At 39.0% G+C, this 21,204-nt stretch overlaps 1 protein-coding gene across 1 annotated transcript in view; it reads left to right on the top strand.

Annotated features, from left to right (window-relative positions):
* Window positions 1-21,204, top strand: part of LOC308689949 (NACHT, LRR and PYD domains-containing protein 3-like) — a 148,693-nt gene that overhangs the window by 26,470 nt on the left and 101,019 nt on the right. Inside the window, exon 2 of the mRNA XM_081364083.1 lies at window positions 1,119-1,422. Coding sequence (XP_081220209.1) covers window positions 1,149-1,422 — 274 coding nt within the window. The 5' untranslated portion in view covers window positions 1,119-1,148. The remainder of the gene's footprint in view (window positions 1-1,118; window positions 1,423-21,204) is intronic.

Below are 21,204 nucleotides of genomic sequence, written 5' to 3'. Positions count from 1 at the left end.
GTAGAAATGTATGTATGTGAAAGGTGAATGTATGAGTGTGAGAGTAGGAATGTATGTGTGTAAGAGTAGAAATGTATGTATGTTAAAGGAGAATGTATGTGTGTGAGAGTAGAATAATGGATTTTGGCTTGTACGGCCCCTCATAGTGCCTAGTTTATGTCACAACGCGTCTTTCTCTGGAGCGAGCTCAGTATCCTTAATCTGTCATCAAACAGATAAGAGAATACAACACACCATACACTGCGGATACCTTGAGTGAAACTGAGTTTAAAACTACCCGGGTAGTAAATCTTTCTTCTGTCACGTGACTACTTCTGCTTCTATTTTTTTACTACTTCAATATTTCTTTCCTGGAAGGATCAGACTTTATAAAAGAAAAAGGAAGCTAAATAAGAACACAAGGAAAACACTTTCTGAACTGTGTTTGGGGAACCATTTATTTTATTTGTCATACCAAACAGGCCTGATTGTATTTTGTTGTTGTTGTTTTATCAATTGTATGTTTACAAACTGGTACCAATGCAAAATATTTTCTTTATTTCACAAGTGGTAATTGCTGTCTCAAATCCTCCTTACGAACTTAGACGTAACTTTATTGTAATGCTACTGTGCCCATTCAACCTGATCAGTTCATTTACAACACCAGAGTGATACAACGGCTTACAGAAGGATATGCTGAACATGTTGCATGAGGTGCAAGTAACAATAAGAGGAGAGGATGATATGACTTACCGTGGACTGATCCTACTCACCTAAGTTGTTTGATGGACTCGTAAAAGGCACGACCGCACGTGAGAAAAAGAAATAAATTAAGAGCGCACGGATGGCACGCTAACAGACTAGCGAATTACTAGCGTGTTGTGCTAGCAATAACGATTTAGTTTGAAGCTAGCGATGTCAGGTTAATGTGTGATGTTGAAAAATCTATATTTAGCAGTATAAACAACAAGGAATGACAGTAAATAATGATTCAAAACAGAAAGATATATGAAGCTTACAGAGCAATCGATCAGCGAACCCAATCACAGCTTCATTTCATAACCCAAATAACATTTGAGTGCTTATGTCCAAATGTTAGGAGTGAAACTACTTCAGATCTTTTTCTTTTTACCCTGCAGCTGTGAATCTGTGTGAATCTGTGAAGGACGATGGCGTCTGTTAAAGTTGAAGATCTGCTTGAGAAATCACTGAGTGATCTGGACGAAGCTGAATGGAAGAAGTTTAAGTGGCACTTAGAGAATGATCATGAGTGTATAACAAAGTCTGAAATGAAGAATGCCGATATCTTAGACACAGTGGATAAGATGGTAGCATGTTTTGGACCAGAAGAAGCTGTGAAGATCACAGTGAAGATCCTGAAGAAGATGAATCAGAATAATCTGGCTGAGCAGCTGGAGAACAAACACAAGCAACACAAGCAAGGTAAGGTTTAATTCACTGTGACTGTAATGTAGGTGACAGGCAACATGAAGACATCTGTCGCTGTTGGAGCTCATTCATAAGAGATATATGTGTACTTCCTGTACATGGAAACAAGAAAGTATAAAAGCAAGCAACAATTACAGTGCCAAGAACAGCAACAGATGTACTTATACAAGTACGTTTAATAGAACAGTGTTTACAAAATGGTTAAATGGTTTATAATGGTCTAAAAATAATTAATTAAAACTTTTGCAAGCAACTAGTACATTGCCTTTCCCGCGGTGGTAAAACTGGGATATGTATTTGCTGCCTTTTACCACTAAGAGGCGCTACAATCACAGACTTTGAAAAGTGTCAGTTTATTCTCTATTGCCTAATCAGCCGCGGCTTGTTGAGAACTGGTAGCAGATCAATTCAAGTGAAACATTGTAGTTAAACGAACTCATAATACTGTATTACAGTACAAATTTAGAACTAAAGAAATGTAGGCTTCTATTATTGCAGCAAATTTTAGCAAAGTAGGCTAAACGTTAACATTGTGTGCCCAGTTTTTCTACTGTATAGCTAGAAAGGCTATGCATGTCAAGGTTATGCGTCTTATACTTCGTGTTATTTTAATTTGTTAGTAGGCCTAGATTTATGAACTGGAACATAACAGTGAAATAAATTAAACTAAATGATCATAAAATTAAAACATTGCCAGGACTTGCTAACCGATGTTAGTCGGCAGCATTTGTGTTTTAGCATTAATTAAGAATTAAATAGGCTTATTGTAGGTTTTTATGATTAGCATTATTTTCTTTAATAAATAAATGATATAATGATATAAATAAATAATGAAAACATTTCAACATAAACATTGCAATAGAAAAATGTCACATCAATGAGGCTTTGCGCAGCCTAAGCATAAAGCGTTAAACTCATGCTCATATGACAGTGTTCAGACGATAGATGGGTGGTCAACGCTTTAACATGTGTCTCTCGGTGCTTCAAACGTTCTGACTTGATAAAACTGTATATTTCGCTGTGTGTCATCCACACCAATTACAAAAAATAACTGTAACAAATTATTTAGCCTTTGTTGCTTCAAAGAAAAATAATGCCTTGTTGAATTCACTTTACGATAAAACGAGGTTGATCGTGAATTAAAGAGCTCTGTATCTGCTGCTCACTCGCATTCGTCTCTAGTTGACATGAGCGCGTTTTGTCAACAGTTCAGTTAGTAGTTATTATGATGTTATTCAGCTTGTGTCAAAATGATCTATGACCTTTGATCTTTTTTTTAACTTTGACATGTTATAATGGCATGTTTTTTTGTTTGTTTTTTTACCTCTGACATATGCAGGCATTATTGCTGGGGACAGTGGAAGTGAGAAAAAGAGGTTTTCTAATAATGAAATAAAGGAACGATTTAACAGAACATATGATGAAACACACACACACACAAACACACATATTTCACAAGATTTCACACTAACTAAAGTTGGAAAAACATTCTGTTCTTTAAAAGAATATAAAATGAATTGATTATATCGCTTAAAATAAAAATAAATGTCTTTTCTAAATTTACTGTAACACAGTGGACCAATTATTTTTGTTTTAGATAACCAGAAAATAAATAAAATCATCTTACATTTTCAGAGAGTTGAAGCAGTAGCTCCTAACACATCGATGTCCATACAACGTATGAATGGGAATTGCAAAAATGCAGTAAGTTAAAAACAAAAGATCTCAGAGTGTTTCCTGAAGAGTTTCTCTCTCACACCAGTGTTTGACTGTCTCTGAGTCAGAGGGGAGTGTGTGTTCAGTGATCAGGATGAGACATTGTGAATGTTTTGTTAGTGTTGAATTTATTTCAAAGTATAATCTTAAAAGTTATTTATAGGTCAAAGTTTAAATGATATCTTTTAAAAAATAAAAGATGTTTTAAATTAAATTGAATTAATTATTTAAAGTCTTAATAAAAACAAATATTCTAAATTGGTGGTCTAAATTGGTGGTCTGTGGAAATTGGTGGGTTTTTTTTTTTTTTTTTAAATATGAAGTGTCACACGTCATCTCACACATGTGAAATGTTCAATATATCCTTATTTTACGAACGCTGGAAACTAGTGTCATTTAGCTTAATCTTTGGTTTTTAATGGAAATTTAATATTCTCAGGAGACCCATTGACCCCTAAAGTTACGACTTCTGAAGACCTCTTGTGTGTAGATTCACTCGGCTGAAAAATGCTGTTTTGTAATTTACACATCTGGAATTAAGGACTAACTTTTAGGGTCTTTTACCAAAAAAAAGCCTCCAAGATCGAGGAGGTCAAAGGGCATGTGTCCTGCTATAGTATCATCAGCTCTCCACAAAGTCTGTTCATGCGGCCAACAGACAGACAGCCTGTCCATCAACAAATGCTAACATTTTAAAATTCTACTAGGGCTGCACAATATATCAAAATTATTGAAATATCGCAAATGTATATATCACGATATGTATATCGCAACACCTTGCTTAAACTCTCGCTAGATCGGTCACATTCTCTGCTCTCTTTCTGGATACAGTTAATGCTAATATCATTTATTCATCATGCTGATAACCAAGCCGCCATTTCGGCCCATTGTTTTGCCCTTCAGGCCACCACACAGGTCACATGACTGAAAAATATGAATTGACTTAATGGGCGCTTAGTAGATGAAAGAAAAAAATACATTAAAGGGGGGTGAATTGCTGTTTCATGCATACTGAGTTTTTTACACTGTTAAAGAGTTGGATTCCCATGCTAAACATGGACAAAGTTTCAAAAGTTAAGTTGTACGTTTGAAGGAGTATTTTTGTTCCAAAAATACTCCTTCCGGTTTGTCACAAGTTTCGGAAAGTTTTTTTCGAGTATGGCTCTGTCTTACGTAAGATAGGGCGGAATTTCCTTATATGGGTCCTAAGGGCACTTCTGCCGGAAAGACGCGCGCGCGCCCGTACACCAGACAGAGAAGAGAGAGAGAGAGAGAGAGAGCGAAAGCAGTACGTTACCTCAAAGCGCTATGCTCGGCTTTTAGGGAAGTCAATGTCACCAAAGAAGTGGGTTTTTGGTTGGCAGGGCAAGACAACCCTGCACAGATTCCCAAAGAACCCAGCGCTAAGGGAATAGTGGATGGAGTTTGTTTTTTCGAAGCATCAACGGAGGTTGTGCACGACTCTTTGTTCCCTGCATTTCGACGATGATTGTTTTATAAACAAAGCCCAGATCGACGGATTTGCAGATCGTTTTTTCCGGAAAGACTCGGTACAGCCTATCTTTCACTTATAAATATAATAAAACTAAAGACGTTTTGGAGATATGAAGGATGCAATACTACTCTATAGGTACTCAAGATTAACAGGAGATTGAGTGAAAATGAGCATTTCACCCCCCCCCCCTTTAATAAGTCGTTCTGAGTGACACGAAAAAAAGGAGATTTTTTTTTGTACGTGAACACGAATCAATAAACTATAGGCTACATTTTGTGACTGGCACGAATGCCTTGAGATCAGGCTGAAATACTATGCAGAGACTTGTGTGCTATCTTAAAGCTGCCGTCGGCAACATTTTTTTGATCAAATTCAGTGAAATTGACACTATTATCCGACAGAACAACATAAATAAAGTGGTTTTAGAAAAAAACCCGAGCTTCTAACTCCACCTGGAGCGTGTTATTTGTTTTGCAAAAATCCACCGCTCCCGGATCATCGGGTCCAATCAACGCAGGGGGGTGTGAGATCTGACTGTCAATCACAGTTCGTGCACACGCCACAGATCCCCCCTCCCTCACGCAGACACACTCACATTACAATATCACATGCACACGACATGCCTGAAGTTCGCCTGAAGATTGTACGAAGCGTGATGGCGAAGAGAAAATCTACTAACAAGCTTCCAATTCCTCGGTTATTGTTATCTATGGATAGATTAGCCAGGCCAGCCTACCTCCGAGTCCATGGTGTTGATCGATGCTGAAGAGACGGACGCGTTCACAGAAAATCAGGTACACACGCACTGACGATGGGCGGGTGCTCGTTGGTAGTGGGGAGGGGCATGAGAGTTGTAAACATTCAAAATTTTGGCTAAGTCCACTCAATCTGCCAGACTTGCCGACTGCAGCTTTAAACATGTTCATTGTATTCTTTTTATTTCTATATGTTGATGAATAGTATGATAATATAATATGATAACAATGAATATACAAGGTAGGGGTGTCGCAATATACCGGTGTTGACGCTAATCGTGATATTCAAAGCATGAAATATCGACATTGTGTTAATTTACAGTGTGACAATATACCGGTATTGGCGATAACCACGATGTTTAAAATGAACAGGACTCTTATGATAACATGACGTAAATACTCCAGCGCCAGTATCTGGTTGACCTCTCAGGTGGCTTTATTGCACCCGCGGACACCTATCAAATAACAAGACGACGCAGCGCGTGCCCGCGCAGCTACTCTGAGTAGAATGTCGTCTGAGCGAGAGAGTGAAACACTCTGTCCACACCCGAAAAAAATTAAGCTCACAACATCTCCTAAAGAAAACATCTCCTTAAAGGGGGTCGCACACTGGGCGAGAAGCGCACGTCAACGCATTATTCTCTATGAGTGTACACACACCGGCGGTGCATTCGGCGTCTGTCCGCGGCGCCCAGCAACGGCTCACAATCCGGCCGCGACACAGAGCGCGTTTTATATTAAATTTACATTATATTTGTCTCAAATCATCGTTAATGACTTCACCCTGTGCTGCAATATACATTTAATTACATTCATTCACAGAAATCAGCTGCTTGAATGAGAATTGCTGATGCCGGATTTTCAGGTGAGATTCTCACTTCATTCAGTTAACGGATGCTCTGAGGTAAAGTGTTCAGATCGCAGACTCAGCAACTATTGTATTTAATTGTACAGTACAGTCGTAACATAGTACGGACAGACATTATCTTCATTCATAATGTCCTTAAACGTAACAATATTGCTGGCCATAAACTGAGAAAATGCGCGTCCGGTGTGCGATGCCTCGAGTTGTCCGGTGTGCCGCGTGTGCGATCCCCTTAAACCCAATCTGCAGAATGTGTAACATTAGCCACCAACCTTTTTACCTATCTCCGTGTCCATCACTCTGCGGTTTAGCCATTTTACAGAGAGTAAATTGTGATTATTTGACTAGTCATGGAATGGGAAACGTGACATTATATATCCCTGTGATCATATATCCCATTTCTTTACTCATCTTATTTTTGCATTTGTATTTGCACTTGATTTTTTTTGTTCAAATCTGCTATCTGCATGACGTAGCGCCGGCGCAACATGGTTTAAGAGCTTTTAAGTTCTTCAGGAAACATTCAGACAGTGTTTCGCTTCAGTTTGAAACCAGATAAACTTCACATGCTTGTCTTCCTTCACAAAAATTTGCCATAGATTCAGTATACAAGAAGTAATGCATGTGCCTTGTGTTTATCAGTATCCTTATGTTTGTTGTGTAAAAAAGAAAAACTATAATCAAAGTCGTCGTCGGTGAAGTAAATACTACAGAAAAAAACAATGTAATTGTTCAAGCATGGAGAAATGAAAGTGTAAATATCAACGTTATAAAATTAAGTAAAATTACTCAACTTTTCTGCTACTGGTGTTCCCATCATGCACTGGGCCTTGAATAATTAAAGAGGTTGATTTTTCACTGTTTTCCAGCTGTATTTACACTGTTTTATCATTGCTTTTGTTGTTAGGATTAGTAAATTGCCAATTTGTGACATTTGGAGTTCATTTTCTACTCAAAATGACACATTCAAACACAAAAACGATCCATCAAATGTTACTGTCATCGTGTAATGTCTACCAAGTATTGATGTCTCTGCATTTACATCATGCATAACTTCTGATATGTAGATATCTACTGTATTAATTACTTAATGTTTCTAAGTAAAGCATACACTTTAAACGTTTAATCAAATGTTATATAGTTTGAGTGAAATGTATTGCAAAGGAAACTTCAATTAAATAGATATTGCTCAACCTTTTATTAGCCAAGTTAAAATTATTTATTTTCTTTGTTACTTTCACTTAATTTAGTTAAGTAGAGTTGACTTAATTCCATGTGTGAAATTACTTTAAAAATATGTGTGTGAAATTTTACTTAAAAAATATTCGTGCAAAAACTTGCCACAGAAAAATTTAGTTTTTTTTCAGTGCAGGTTTCGGTATTTGCAACAAATACATAATATATTATGCAACAAATACATAAATAAGCTGTATAAAGTTCTTCCAGTTGCGATGAAGAATCAGGGTGGACACACTGGAATGTAGTAAGCCAAGCTAAAAACTAAAGTGTAATGTCACCACAGAAAACAAATCTGTAGTGTATGTATGACCACTTTTAAAAAATAAAGCTTTGACATGACCATTTTGTCGTATTTTTGTGTTCACTGACTTAAACTAAAACCTTTTTATTTTTATTTTGCTGTGAAAATAAACATTTGGCAGATTCTTCTAAAAAAAAGTTGAAATACAGTATATTTTACTTAATTACACATTAAAAACGAAAGAAAACGTGCTGAGCTTCAGTTCATTGTGGCGTGCTCCATGGATCTAGTAAAGCAAACAGAGACATTGTTTGTTTTTGTTATTTTACAAAATCTGATTTTTTTCATTTATGACCATAAATTACAGAGAGAAAGATTTTACTCTCTTGGAAGGAAAAAATCCAGTGGTCGTGCCGCCTCACTCGCGCGCACAAAATATTTTTGACTTGCTAACTTGATATCGCAGCCTGTTCATTATTTAAATAAAATAGTCAACCAAACGTTACACTGCTCAATTTGAATTATCTGTAATATAATCAGTGACGTTTAGCGTGACCACAGCCTCCCTGCCCTGTGGAAAGATGATATTTTATGTCAATAATGTCAGTGAAGAACAAAGCTTAGCTTTACATAATAAATAGGCTTAATAGTTTAGCATGATTTACAAATATAGAAACAGTTAGATTCATGTTGAATGAGAAAGGTTGGCCTTTTCACTTTAAATAATTTGTTTTGCATATTATTTAGTTATATTTTTAACAAATAAACCTGTTTCTTGCCCTGAATATATACATAAAAGCTGACATGGCCTTAATAAAAGGAAAGAAGAGATTATTATTATTGCCTAAATATTATTATTATTATTATTATTATTATTAACTAGGCTACATTATAAAAAGTAAAAAAATAAATTTAAAAAAATACAGACTAATAAGGTTTTTTATATATCAAACAGGTTTCGGAACGTTAATAATACAGAAGGAATGCAGGAACAGAAAAGTTAAACTAGGTGTAGCACCGAAGGGGTGTTTTTCGTTGTTCTGGACTCAATTATAATTACAACACCGACTATGCCACCCTGGGAATTTTACCCAGGGAAATAATGGTCCAATAAGGACACAGGTTTGTTCCCACAAAGATAGAGCAGAGACGTGAATATAGAAAATAACAATAATACTTTATTATGACTAAAATAAAAGCTCCACACACACACACTTCAATACACAAAGGGTTAATATGGCTTCCAAAATCAAAACTAAAAGAAAATAAACAAAATCAATGGTAACATGTCAGATGGCAAGGAGAAATAACAAACCTACCTAATTCCACTTCACTACGCACTTCAACGTACACTAATGTACTTGTCACAGGTCGGGGTGGGCAACTACCAGGAAATGACCCAGCCGCACCCCTCTTGAATTTGGGACACCACTGTGAGGAGCTGACACCACGGGCATACAGGCAGACAGAGAACAACCAGACTAAATGAGATTTAAAAAGGTTTTATTTAATAAAAAAAGTACTAATTAAAAAGGAAGGTTTCGACTTCTTGCAGCTAGCCCACACTGCACTGGCTTGCTCCTCTTCACGGGCTCAGGCGGACAGAGAATGGCGGCTTCTTCAGCGAAGCTGAACTGGTTCTCTTCATGGGGCTCAGGCGGACAGAGAATGGCGGCTTCTTCAGCAAAGCTGAACTGGTTCTCTTCACGGGGCTCAGGCGGACAGAGAATGGCGGCTTCTTCAGCGAAGCTGAACTGGTTCTCTTCACGGGGCTCAGACAGACAGAGAATGGTGGCTTCTTCAGCGAAGCTGAACTGGTTCTCTTCATGGGGCTCAGGCGGACAGAGAATGGTGACTGTAGCGGCAACCTATAGCCGCTGAGAGGCTAAGCTGCAGGAAAAATCCATGACGCATTTTCATGCATTGAAAATCCAACAACATTTATTGGCTTGATAACAGAACACGTAGAAACAATTGATGATGAAAAACGTATAAACGGTCAACAGAAAGTGAGCACTCCCTGCTACTCACCCCCTCTCTACACACTAAACCAAACAGGAAACACTACCAGGTATATACCCACCGATGCCCATGTGACCAAACCACCTGGAAATTTATGCGCAAAATACTAGGGGTGCACGATTCAGAAAATTTCACGATTCGATTCGATACCGATTTTTAGTCTCAAGATTCGATTCAAAATCGATTTTCGATTCAAAAACGATTCTCGATTCAAAAAACGATTCACAGTATGTAAATGTAGTTGACTTTTTCCTGTGTGATTGCAGTAGTCATACAATTTAAAAGAAAAGAAATAACAAATTAAATGAAGTTTGATATTACTTTGCACTGTTTAGTTGCAAAAGTTTTTATGAAGACAAAGTGCCAAGCTTTGGCCAGCTTTCAAATACATTTAATTCAAGTTTAAATTAAAACTTAAATACTTTATTTTTTTTTTTTTTTACATTTAGCTTTAAAGTGCTGTAGTCAGATCAAACAAACAATACTGCTAAATGTAGTTTAAGGAGTAGGCTATTGACGGCAAAATAGGCTACGGAATATTTCGTTCTGTATTGACAGGTGCAATTTTTGAAAATCGATAAAAAAAAATACAATAAGCCTACATTTTATCTGCATTTATGTCAAAACCTAGACTTTCAAACATCAAAATGTCATTTATTAATATGAATATTCGTGTCAAAATGACATATAAACATTCTATTTTGCCTGGAAACGCTTCCAACACGCTTGCGTGTCGCGAGAAAAATAGGCGTCGGTTCTATTTCTAGCATGCACGCGGTTTCCGCACGACTCGGGCCACACCTGAGACGCGCGTGTCACGCAGGCTGTGTGCAAGCTCTAACCTGTTAACATGGGAGCCGAAATAAAAACAGACACGCCACACAGCCAGCCAGCCTTCCTTCTGCTGCTGCACTTCTTTTGGCTATGACAAGAGTGTGCAGGCGTAAGTGTGAATTCGATGCAGCGCCATCTAAGGGAATGGCAAGCTAAACTCATTTCAGGACAATATCAAAATATATATATTTCACAAAAAAAAAACAACAAGAATCGATTTTTGGAATTCTATGAATCGATTTTGAATCGGTAAAGTTTGAATCGCGATTCATATGTGAATCGATTTTTTTGCCCACCCCTACAAAATACAAAATAAAAGACGAACGTTTTCTGCACTTACATTCCAGCCCCTGGTTATTACACAATAAACCTGTAATAATCACAGACACAATCAAAATATGAACAATATTAACATACATTACATTAGGGGTGTAACGGTACGCAAAAATCACGGTTCGGTACGTACCTCGGTTTTAAAGTCACGGTTCGGTTTATTTTCGGTACAGTAAGGGAAAGAAATGCAAACATTAAACTGCAGGTTGTTTATTACTATAAACTTTTTTTAACAATTTGTTTACACTTTAAACACTTTTTAATAAAATATAATAAAATATATATAAAATAAAAAAAGAATAAGAAATAAAATACTGCTGCAAAGCTCTCCACTAAATAAAATACTCTCAGTCTCAAACCAATATCACATAATAAATTTAATGAAAAATATAAATAAATAACTATGATTACAGTGCAGCATTACCAATCCCAGCTTGTAGGCCTGCTCATATTTAAAAATTAAGGCTGGGAATCGATAAAAAAAATGAACTAATTAATTGCACAATTTGCTGCAATTAATTGCAATTCCTCCAAGCTTGTAATCATCAATAATTAAACTTAGAATCACCTAATTAAATGAAACACCGGGGGAAAAAAGAAAATAAGAAAGAAAATAGCCCTATATTAAAATAATATTAAACATAAATATATCAATGTATTATTATTTTTCAGTAATCAATCAACATAATCAATTTAAGATTTTTTTAAATATATTTTTTCTAATTATCAAAATAAATTATAGTCCTACAAAGCTATTATTACCAGAGCATGTGATCAGAGCAGGTCATTTTACCATTGTTGCCAGCATGACTATACCAGCTCAGCAAACAGAAGTCTACTACTGAGAAATTTCACCTTATTTGAGCGGACTTTGCTTTTCCAGTGCGTGATCGGTACATGATTGGAGTGTTTGGGCTGTTAACGACAGAGCAGAACGCGCAGCGCAAACACAGAGTCGAACATTGAACATTGAGCAGAGAGCGCAGCGCGGCGCGCGCAGATACACACACGGAACGGAGAGTGCGGCGGCGCACACGGAGCGGAAAAGCTTTTTTCCGCCCTGCAGTCGATTTCATTGGTTTAGGTTACAGTGACGACGGGTAAAACCGGGTAAAACTCATAGACAGTAAAAGAAAGGTAAAACTTTAGAATCAGCTGCAGGGCGGGATTTGCGCTGAACGCGGAGACTTCCACCACTTAATAAGTTCGTGTGGAAACATGAAAATGTACCTATGTTCCGCACACAAAATATTGCATTCGGTCATTCGGTACACACGTGCACCGAACCGAAATCCCTGTACCGAAACGGTCCGGTACGAATACACGTACCGTTACACCCCTACATTACATAATTATACATGATTTTCCTTTTTTTTTTTACATAATGCTTAAGGAAATATGAAAAAATTTATGTGTGTGAAAATGTCCAAATCACTCAAGTGTTCATTTAGTTCATCATTAGGGGTGTAACGATACACCAATGCCACGGTTCGGTTCATATCACGGTTTTGGAGCCACGGTTCGGTTCGGTTCGGTTCGGTTCTGTTTGCTGTGGGGGCAGGGTTCATGGCAGGGCACCACCAGCAATAATAACACTAGATTCACTTTTAACTTAATGAAAACAACAATAATTTAACTTATTAACTTTAGCTTTATTAATTTTATACATTGGCTTCACGTTTTCTTTAGAGCAGTTAACACACCTGAGTTAACTAAAATGAAATAAATGTCTCCACTGACTAGTCAGAAATAAACTGCACACCTGCCAACTTCAGAAAAGTAAAATGCGGGACAATCGTGGTTCTTTATAGGAAAATGAGGGACACTCAAAATATTTCCTTATCGCACAATGTACATCATTTCAGTGTCTGCAAACTGTAGTTAAGTATATGTTTAAAAGGTTATCAGACAAACACATTTGTATTGCTTAACCTATTTATGTACAATTTAATGCTAAAAATAATTTTAAATGTCATACAAAAAAAAAAAGTCACATTACAAACAAACCACCATTCAAAATAACAGCATTTATCTGAAATAGAAAGCTTTTTTAACATTATACATAGGCCTACAGTTCAAAAGTTTGAGGTTAGTAAGATTATTTTTTTGCGAAAGAAAGATCTGGTCTGAAGACCAGACGGCAGGCAGAGGATTATGTTCGCAAATCAAACAATGATTAAAAAAGCTGTGATATGTCATCATATTGGATGATGACAGGTGTCGGTGATCATTCTCAAGTGTCGTGATCAGCACTGCTGCTGTATCACTATCACTATCGGTTGTGACCGCCATAGATATCTATGGTGACCGGAGGGTCTTCAATCTCAATATGCCGTGGAGTTGCCATCCTGAAGTGCGTATGTAAACTCCCGAGCGTGATCGATCACCCCAATTAAAACTACAGCTCTTATTAGTTGTTAAAAGTGTACTCATTAATTACTATTTAATCAAATGTCAAGGAAGAAAAAAATTGTTTTGTGAAAAAGTGAAGTGAGAGTTGGGCAGGAGGGGGGGGCGGGGCGCGTTCGGTTCGACATGAGAGTATCGCGGTTCGAACCGTGGCTGTTGTATCGCGGTTTTTCGGTTCGGTTTGAATATCGTTACACCCCTATTCATCATTGTAGCCGAGTAAAGTTAATGTAAAAGTCCAGTCTAAGTCAGTAAAGTTAGTAATTCAATCAAGTCCAAGTCAAAAAATCAAGTCAAAAGGGTCAGTTGAGAGCTCTCAAATGTCAGTCATAGTTAATCTTTAAATTCCTCGGCTTCAAGAAGACGACAAATTTTTGTGATTGGCCTAGTCAAGCAGGTACTCATAATCTTGATCTTAACTTGCCGTGTGAATCCTTTTTTGTCCGTTATCGTGTGAATAATTTTGCCCATGATCCAGAAACTTCTTGGTGCGTTTTCATCCATTATCAGTACAACATCTCCCAACTGATAGTTCCGTGTCTTTACCATCCACTTTTGGCGTTCTTGTAGTAAAGGTAGATATTCACCAATCCATCTTTTCCAAAATTGGTTGGCTAAATACTGAATTTGACGCCATCTTCGACGGGCATACAAATCTTCCTTCTCAAACAATCCAGGTGGTAATGTAAACTTTGTTTTTAGAAGGAGAAGATGATTAGGTGTTAAAGCTTCCATATCGTCAGGATCCAAAGATGATCTAGTTATGGGTCGATTATTAAGTATGGATTCTACTTCACATAAGAAAGTATGAAGACCTTCTTCATTCAAACTTTGCCCTCGAAGAATGGAGTTCAGTATTTTCTTTACTGATCTGATGAGCCTTTCCCAGATCCCTCCGTGGTGTGATCCGGTAGGAGGATTGAAAGTCCATTTAATCTTCCTTTGTAGAAGAACATCGTTTATCTGACTGTGGTTCCAATTTTGTATCGCCTCTTTTAATTCACGATCAGCCCCGACAAAGTTCGTTCCATTATCTGAACGTATTTCGGCCACTTGTCCTCGTCGAGCGATAAAACGTCTGAGTGCATGAATGAATGAGTTGGTGTCCAGTGATGCAACCATCTCAATGTGAACGGCTCTAATGTTCAAGCAGGTCAAAATGACTCCATAACGCTTTAGAGTGGTTCTTCCTCGCTTTACTTCAAATGGGCCGAAACAATCCAGTCCAACATGAGTAAAGGGTGGTTTGTCTGGGGAGACTCGATCGTGAGGCAAATCAGCCATCTGTTGATGACCTGCAATTGCATTGAACCTTTTACACACTACACATTTTGACAGAAATGTTCTTATGGCTACACTAGCTCCGGGGATCCAATATCGCTGTCGAAGAGTCGCCAACATGAAGTTCCGTCCACTATGTCCCACTTCTTCATGAATTTGTCGCAGGATTAGGTTAGAAATGTGTAAATCTTTTGCCAATATAATTGAGTGTTTAGAATGTTCAGGGATCAATGCGTTATTAAGGCGTCCACCAACCTTGCTGATATCAGACTGAAGTATTGGATTAAGACTATAAAGAGGACTATTTCGCTTGACTATTCCACACTTTCATAGACTCTTTAGTTCCTCCGGAAATCTCTTTCTTTGAGAAAGTCGGATGATTTCCATTTCGCCATTTTCTAATTCTTCCAATGAAAGTAAGTCCTTATGCACCGTAGGTTCAAACTTCTGCATTTCCTGATCAATAATCATCTCTTGTTGATATGGATCTGTATCAGAGCAGACAAGAACAGTCTTCAGTCGTTTCCTTTCCTTGCTACGGTCCATCAAGATTTGTTTCAAATGAAGGATCCATGCTACGGCTTTCTTTAGTCGAATCCAAGAAGAGAAGTAATCAAAGAGATATGATATGGAGTCAGAATTTTCATTGACTTCTATCATGTTTACCAAAGCACTCCTTTTAATCTCAGGATCGTGAGGCAATATTGCATCCCTAGAGGTGGGGTCCATTGGCCACTCTTCTTGCGATCGAACGAGAAATGCGGGACCAGAAATCCACGTCTCATTCTTCAAAAATGAATCCACCCTCGCTCCTCTAGACGCCAGATCTGCTGGATTACTTGACGAATTCACGTACCTCCATTGTGCTACATCGGAAACCTTCAGGATTTCGGACACTCTATTAGCCACAAAACACTTAAATCTTGAGGTCCTATTTCGAAGGTATTTAAGTACTGAAGTACTGTCAGTCCAAAAAATAGAATTCTCAAAGGGCATCTTGAGTTCTTTCGTCCAGATCTTGTCAATGCGGCTTGCAAGAGTGGCAGCTGTAAGTTCCAGGTGAGGGATTGTAATGGATCTCAATGGTGTAACTCTTGCCTTGCTTACTAGAAGGGTAGAATATGCCTGTTGTTGGTCATTATGGAGCAGCAAATAGGATACCACACCATATCCTTGCTCGCTTGTATCTGAAAAATGATGCATTTGAGCAGAAATTACATCTCCAAACCCGTCAGGCTTTAAACATCTTCTGACCTCAAAACTCTCCAAGTGATGCAGATCATCCAGCCAGTTCATACAACCTTGAACATACACTGATGGAATATCATTGTCCCATCCAATTCCCTCCCTACACAGATCTTGCAGTATCCTCTTGGCAGACAGAATCACAGGTGACAAGAACCCCAGAGGATCATAGATGGAACTAACCACTGAGAGAATTCCTCTCCTGGTAAGGGGTCTATCCTTGACTACCACTTTGAATTGAAAGGCATCCGATTCAGCACACCATTGCACTCCTAATGCTCTTTCCACTGGCAAAGTGTCTCGATCGAAATCCAAATCCTTTACCTTTTTCTCTCTGTCCTTCTCAGGTACGACACCCAATACAGCACGACTGTTGCTCGTCCATTTTGTTACACGAAATCCACCTTTAGCACACATACTAGTAAGATCCTTGTATAGCTGCACAGCATCTGACTCGGAAAGTACGAAAACAAGGCAGTCATCCACATAGAAATTATTGAAAACAACATCCATTGTGTTGGGGTCAAATAGATCCTTTTGATCCATTGCACATTTCCTCAATGCAAAACTCGAGCAACTTGGTGATGATGTAGCCCCAAATAAATGAACCACCATTCTGTATTCCTCCAGACTGCTGTTTACATTACCTTCTGGCCACCACAGGAATCTCAAGAGATCACAATCTTCTGGGTGAACTCTGATTTGATGGAACATGGCTTCAATGTCGGCCATCAGGGCAACAGATTCCAGTCTAAATCATACAAGTACACTCACTAATGAACTGGTTTAGTCTGGACCTTGTAGAAGCTTGCTGTTCAGTGATGTACCCTGATAAGAAGCTCCACAATCAAACACAACCCTAATCTTGTGCTTTTAAGATGATATACACCGTGATGGGGTAAATACCACAGACGTCCGTCACGTCTCTCCAGTTCAGCCGCAGGTACCCTTTCTGCATAACCCTTATGGATCACATCCTCCATAAAGGTGGTGTAATCTGCATGAAAGGAAGAATTCACTTTAAACCTTTTTTGAAGAGTTAAAGCACGTTGTTCTGCAATTCTCCTGTTCATAGGCATGACTACTTCAGCATTTCTGAATGGTAGACCGATGTAATAATGACCATTAATCAGTCGTGCTGAATTGGACACAAAATTAATAAACTGCTGATCTTCTTTAGATGTTCCTACCATTTCTTCATGAGCAGTCTCTGGAAAATCGGCCTTAAATTGCTGCTTCCACAACTCTTCCAACTTCAATACTGCAATCCTATTCACAGTCACGGGAAGTTGGTTGGCAGCATCATCTCCATTCATGCCTACTCCTTTAACTGGTCCGTTAACAGTCCATCCGAACAGGGTCCTTACAGCATATGGGCCATTATTTTGACTACGTATGATCTCCCAAGGCTCCAATGCTTCTGGAACATTAGCTCCAATCAAAAGCTCAATGCCAGCATTAATCATAGGTAAACAGATATGACTCAGATAGGGCCAACATTCAAGGTCTTTCTGTGAGGCGATATTTACTGTGGTCACAGGCATGGTCTTCTGTGTATACACTTCGGGCAATGCACAGAGTTTTCTGGTTTGAGTCAAGAATACTTCTAAGTCTTTTAGAACATAGCTACCAACTGATTTATCTTGACTCATAGTTCTGAGAAGAATATTAACTCTCTCTCCAGGGAGATTGAGCTTGTTCATCAAACTTTCTGTACAGAAAGAAGCAGAACTTCCAGAATCAAGAAAAGCATACGTCATCACCACACTGTTTCCCTTTTTTGATTTAACACAAACTGGAACAATAGGTAACGCACAGTTGTCATTACCAGCCCCAGTAAGACCACTAGTTTGGAGAGAGACCATAGCACTGGCTACTGCTGACTTGAATTTGTCTTTCTTCTTGTCCAAAGTGTCTACCTTCTCATGAGGATAAATGTGAAGAAGACTTGGATGTTTAAGACTACATATATTACAGATACTTCTCTTTTTGCAGTCCCTGCTGAGGTGTCCTGTATGCAAGCAGCCAAAGCAAATTCCTCTCATCATCAGAAAGTTCATCTTTTCTCTGTGACTTTTTCTGGTAAGTTTATTATAAACATCCAGTGTGTGTTCACCGCTACAGAAGAGACAGATTCTGTTGGTTGATATCTTATGGTGTTCTTTTATTTCAGGCATAGCAGTGATAGTGGTTGCAAAACTGCTTCTAGTTTTTGGCTGACTTGCTTTGATGTTCATCTTCCTACCTCCAGCAGGCGAAACATCCTGAATATTACCAAACACAGGGTCAGATAGAATTTTTACTTGTCGCTCAATGAAGTCAACAACATCAGAAAAGGTGGTTTGATTGTGGCGTCGCTCCTTTAACTCATATGCAACGACTCTCCATCTGTCTTTGAGTTTATAAGGAAGCTTTGAGAGGATAACTTGCATGTTAGTGGTGAGATTCAGCTCATTCATATAGTGAATGTCTTGCATAGCGTTGCAACAACTCCTTAGGAAAAGACCATACTCTTGTAGGGACTTAGCATCTTCTGATTTTATAGCTTTCCATGAAAGAGCCTTTTCCATATATGATGAAGCTATTTGTACCTTGTTGCCGAAGTTCTCCTTAAGCAATGCCTTAGCCTTTAAGTAACCTTGTGAAGGGGTCATGAGCTGGCAACTTCTAACAAGTTCTTTCGGCTGTCCTCGTGTATATTGCTCCAGGAAGTGCAGACAATCTCCTGGGTTGTCTAAACTTTTCCACCACTTCCTCAAATGTGCGCATAAACTCATGAAAGCGCAATGGATCTCCATCAAAGCACTGTATTTCTCTGGGTGGAAGTGAAGACAAGTTATGCTGTTTAACCAATAAAGTAGCTATTTCATTCTGCTTACCCATAAGCTGAAGCATGCTTGCGTGGCTCACATCATTTTGAAAACTTGATCTTGACCCATGAGCATAATCAATATTCTGATTATCCAATGATGACATGTTAGGCAATGTAGATTGTGAAGGTTTCATTTTAGATCTTGTTGATTGTTGTTGTACTGGCTGAGATAGAGAATAATTTGAAATCCTTTGTGTGTTATCAACATGTGATGTACACGTTACAGGCATGGACTCTGATGCTGCTGGCACACTAGCTGAAGGAACAAATGGTTCCGCCACCGAATGAAGGGGTTTAAACACAATCCTATGAACAGATGAATGAGATGCAGAATGCACGTCTTGATACACCTTTACTCTTGCCATTGACTCTGCTAATTTAGTTTCCAGTTCCAGTTTTTCCCTCCTTCTCCTCAACAGTTCCTCTTGTTCCTCTAAATCATGTTTCCTTTGCAGCATTTGTTGAGAAGCCAATAAAGCAGCCAGTTCTGCCTCAGCCTTAAGACGAATGGAGGATCGGCTTGATCGAGACCCATGAGATGTCGCTACAGAAGATCTTTTACTGCTTATATTTGAAGCACTGTCCATTGGTTGAATTTCATTTTCAAAGTTCCCAGAATCCATTCCAGCTTGTAGATGTACATTAGAGGGCTGAGTATTGTGTGTTGTGGACACCACGTCAACAGAGGGTGAAATATCAGATGCACGAACCCCTTGAGATGTTGCATATATGGCTTCCTCAACCACAGGCTCACGGGTATTAGAAAGAGCAGTGCAGGGATTCAGTTTACCAGTTTCATTCATCCATTGTTGAACATCATCCACAAAGCCATTATGATATTTCAAAATGGAGTCAAACCATTCATTTTGTTTATTTCGTTCCTCAAGAGGTAGTAGAGGCAATACTCTTCTATGTAGCACAGATGCATCATCCATAAGCAACTGTATCGTTTTCAGCATTGAACACACTTGAGACGCATTGTCATTCTTCACTTTATTCACTTTACTCTTGCGATCCCTTTGCAAGGCTTCAATTTTAGCCACCAGGGCCTTTGCCGTGGGCTTATGCTCTCTTTTGCTGCTATCAGCAGCGTGCTCCATATCCTCAGTTCATTCTCCAACGCAACGGACAATGTGAGCTCCGTTTCAAACAGCGCGCTCACAGAGCCAAACAATGAATGAACGTAGCGAGGCAGCACACGAGGGCCCATAAATATGCGAGAACAGCTCAAAGCGCATTCAACCCAATGCCAATCCAACGACTACAACAGCGTCTTCCACAACAGCGATACAGCACAATCCATTAAAACCGCTGACATACCTCGTTTGCCGTTTGTATGTGCGTCATGTCCGTCGATCCACTTCACGGTGCACGTCCACCACAACATGCTGTGTGCAGAAACAGCCGTTTCCAAATTGCTTCCATAATCCCAAAATTGTGTATCTTTCTGTTGACTAACTGTAGCGGCAACCTATAGCCGCTGAGAGGCTAAGCAGCAGGAAAAATCTGTGACGCGCTTTCGTGCATTGAAAATCCAACAACATTTATTGGCGTGATAACAGAACACGTAGAAACAATTGATGATGAAAAACGTATAAACGGTCAACAGAAAGTGAGCACTCCCTGCTACTCACCCCCTCTCTACACACTAAACCAAACAGGAAACACTACCAGGTATATACCCACCGATGCCCATGTGACCAAACCACCTGGAAATTTATGCACAAAATACAAAATAAAAGACGAACGTTTTCTGCACTTACAGTGACTTCTTCAGCGAAGCTGAACTGGTTCTCTTCACGGGGCTCAGGCGGACAGAGAATAGTGGCTTCTTCAGCAAAGCTGAACTGGTTCTCTTCACGGGGCTCAGGCGGACAGAGAATAGTGGCTTCTTCAGCGAAGCTGAACTGGTTCTCTTCACAGGGCTCAGGTGGACAGAGAATGGTGACTTCTTCAGCGAAGCTGAACTGGTTCTCTTCACGGGGCTCAGGCGGACAGAGAATGGTGACTTCTTCAGCGAAGCTGAACTGGTTCTCTTCACGGGGCTCAGGCGGACAGAGAATGGTGACTTCTTCAGCGAAGCTGAACTAGTTCTCTTCACAGGGCTCAGGCGGACAGAGAATGGTGGCTTCTTCAGCGAAGCTGAACTGGTTCTCTTCACGGGGCTCAGGCAGTCAGAAATGGATATCGTTGCTTCAACAAAGCTGAAGCGATCACTGCTGGAGACATAATAATGCCACAAGCGGTGAAAAGAAAATCATCCACTGATTCATCTAGTCAAAGAAGTAATGGAAAGGAGTTCACCACTGGTTGATCTCATTCATTGGATTCCGAGACAAAAAAAAAAATATTATTTTCAGAAACGGGCTGGATCTCTTCGTGCCTTCGCTATGCACTCCCACTCGTGTTTCACTACAATCCACACAGGATAGCACACGTGATTATATCAATATATAGCACTGCAAATCT

The sequence above is a fragment of the Scardinius erythrophthalmus genome, assembly GCF_964197995.2.
Source record: "Scardinius erythrophthalmus genome assembly, chromosome: 4".
NCBI lineage: Eukaryota > Metazoa > Chordata > Actinopteri > Cypriniformes > Leuciscidae > Scardinius > Scardinius erythrophthalmus.
This window is presented reverse-complemented; position numbering and strand designations above follow the sequence as displayed.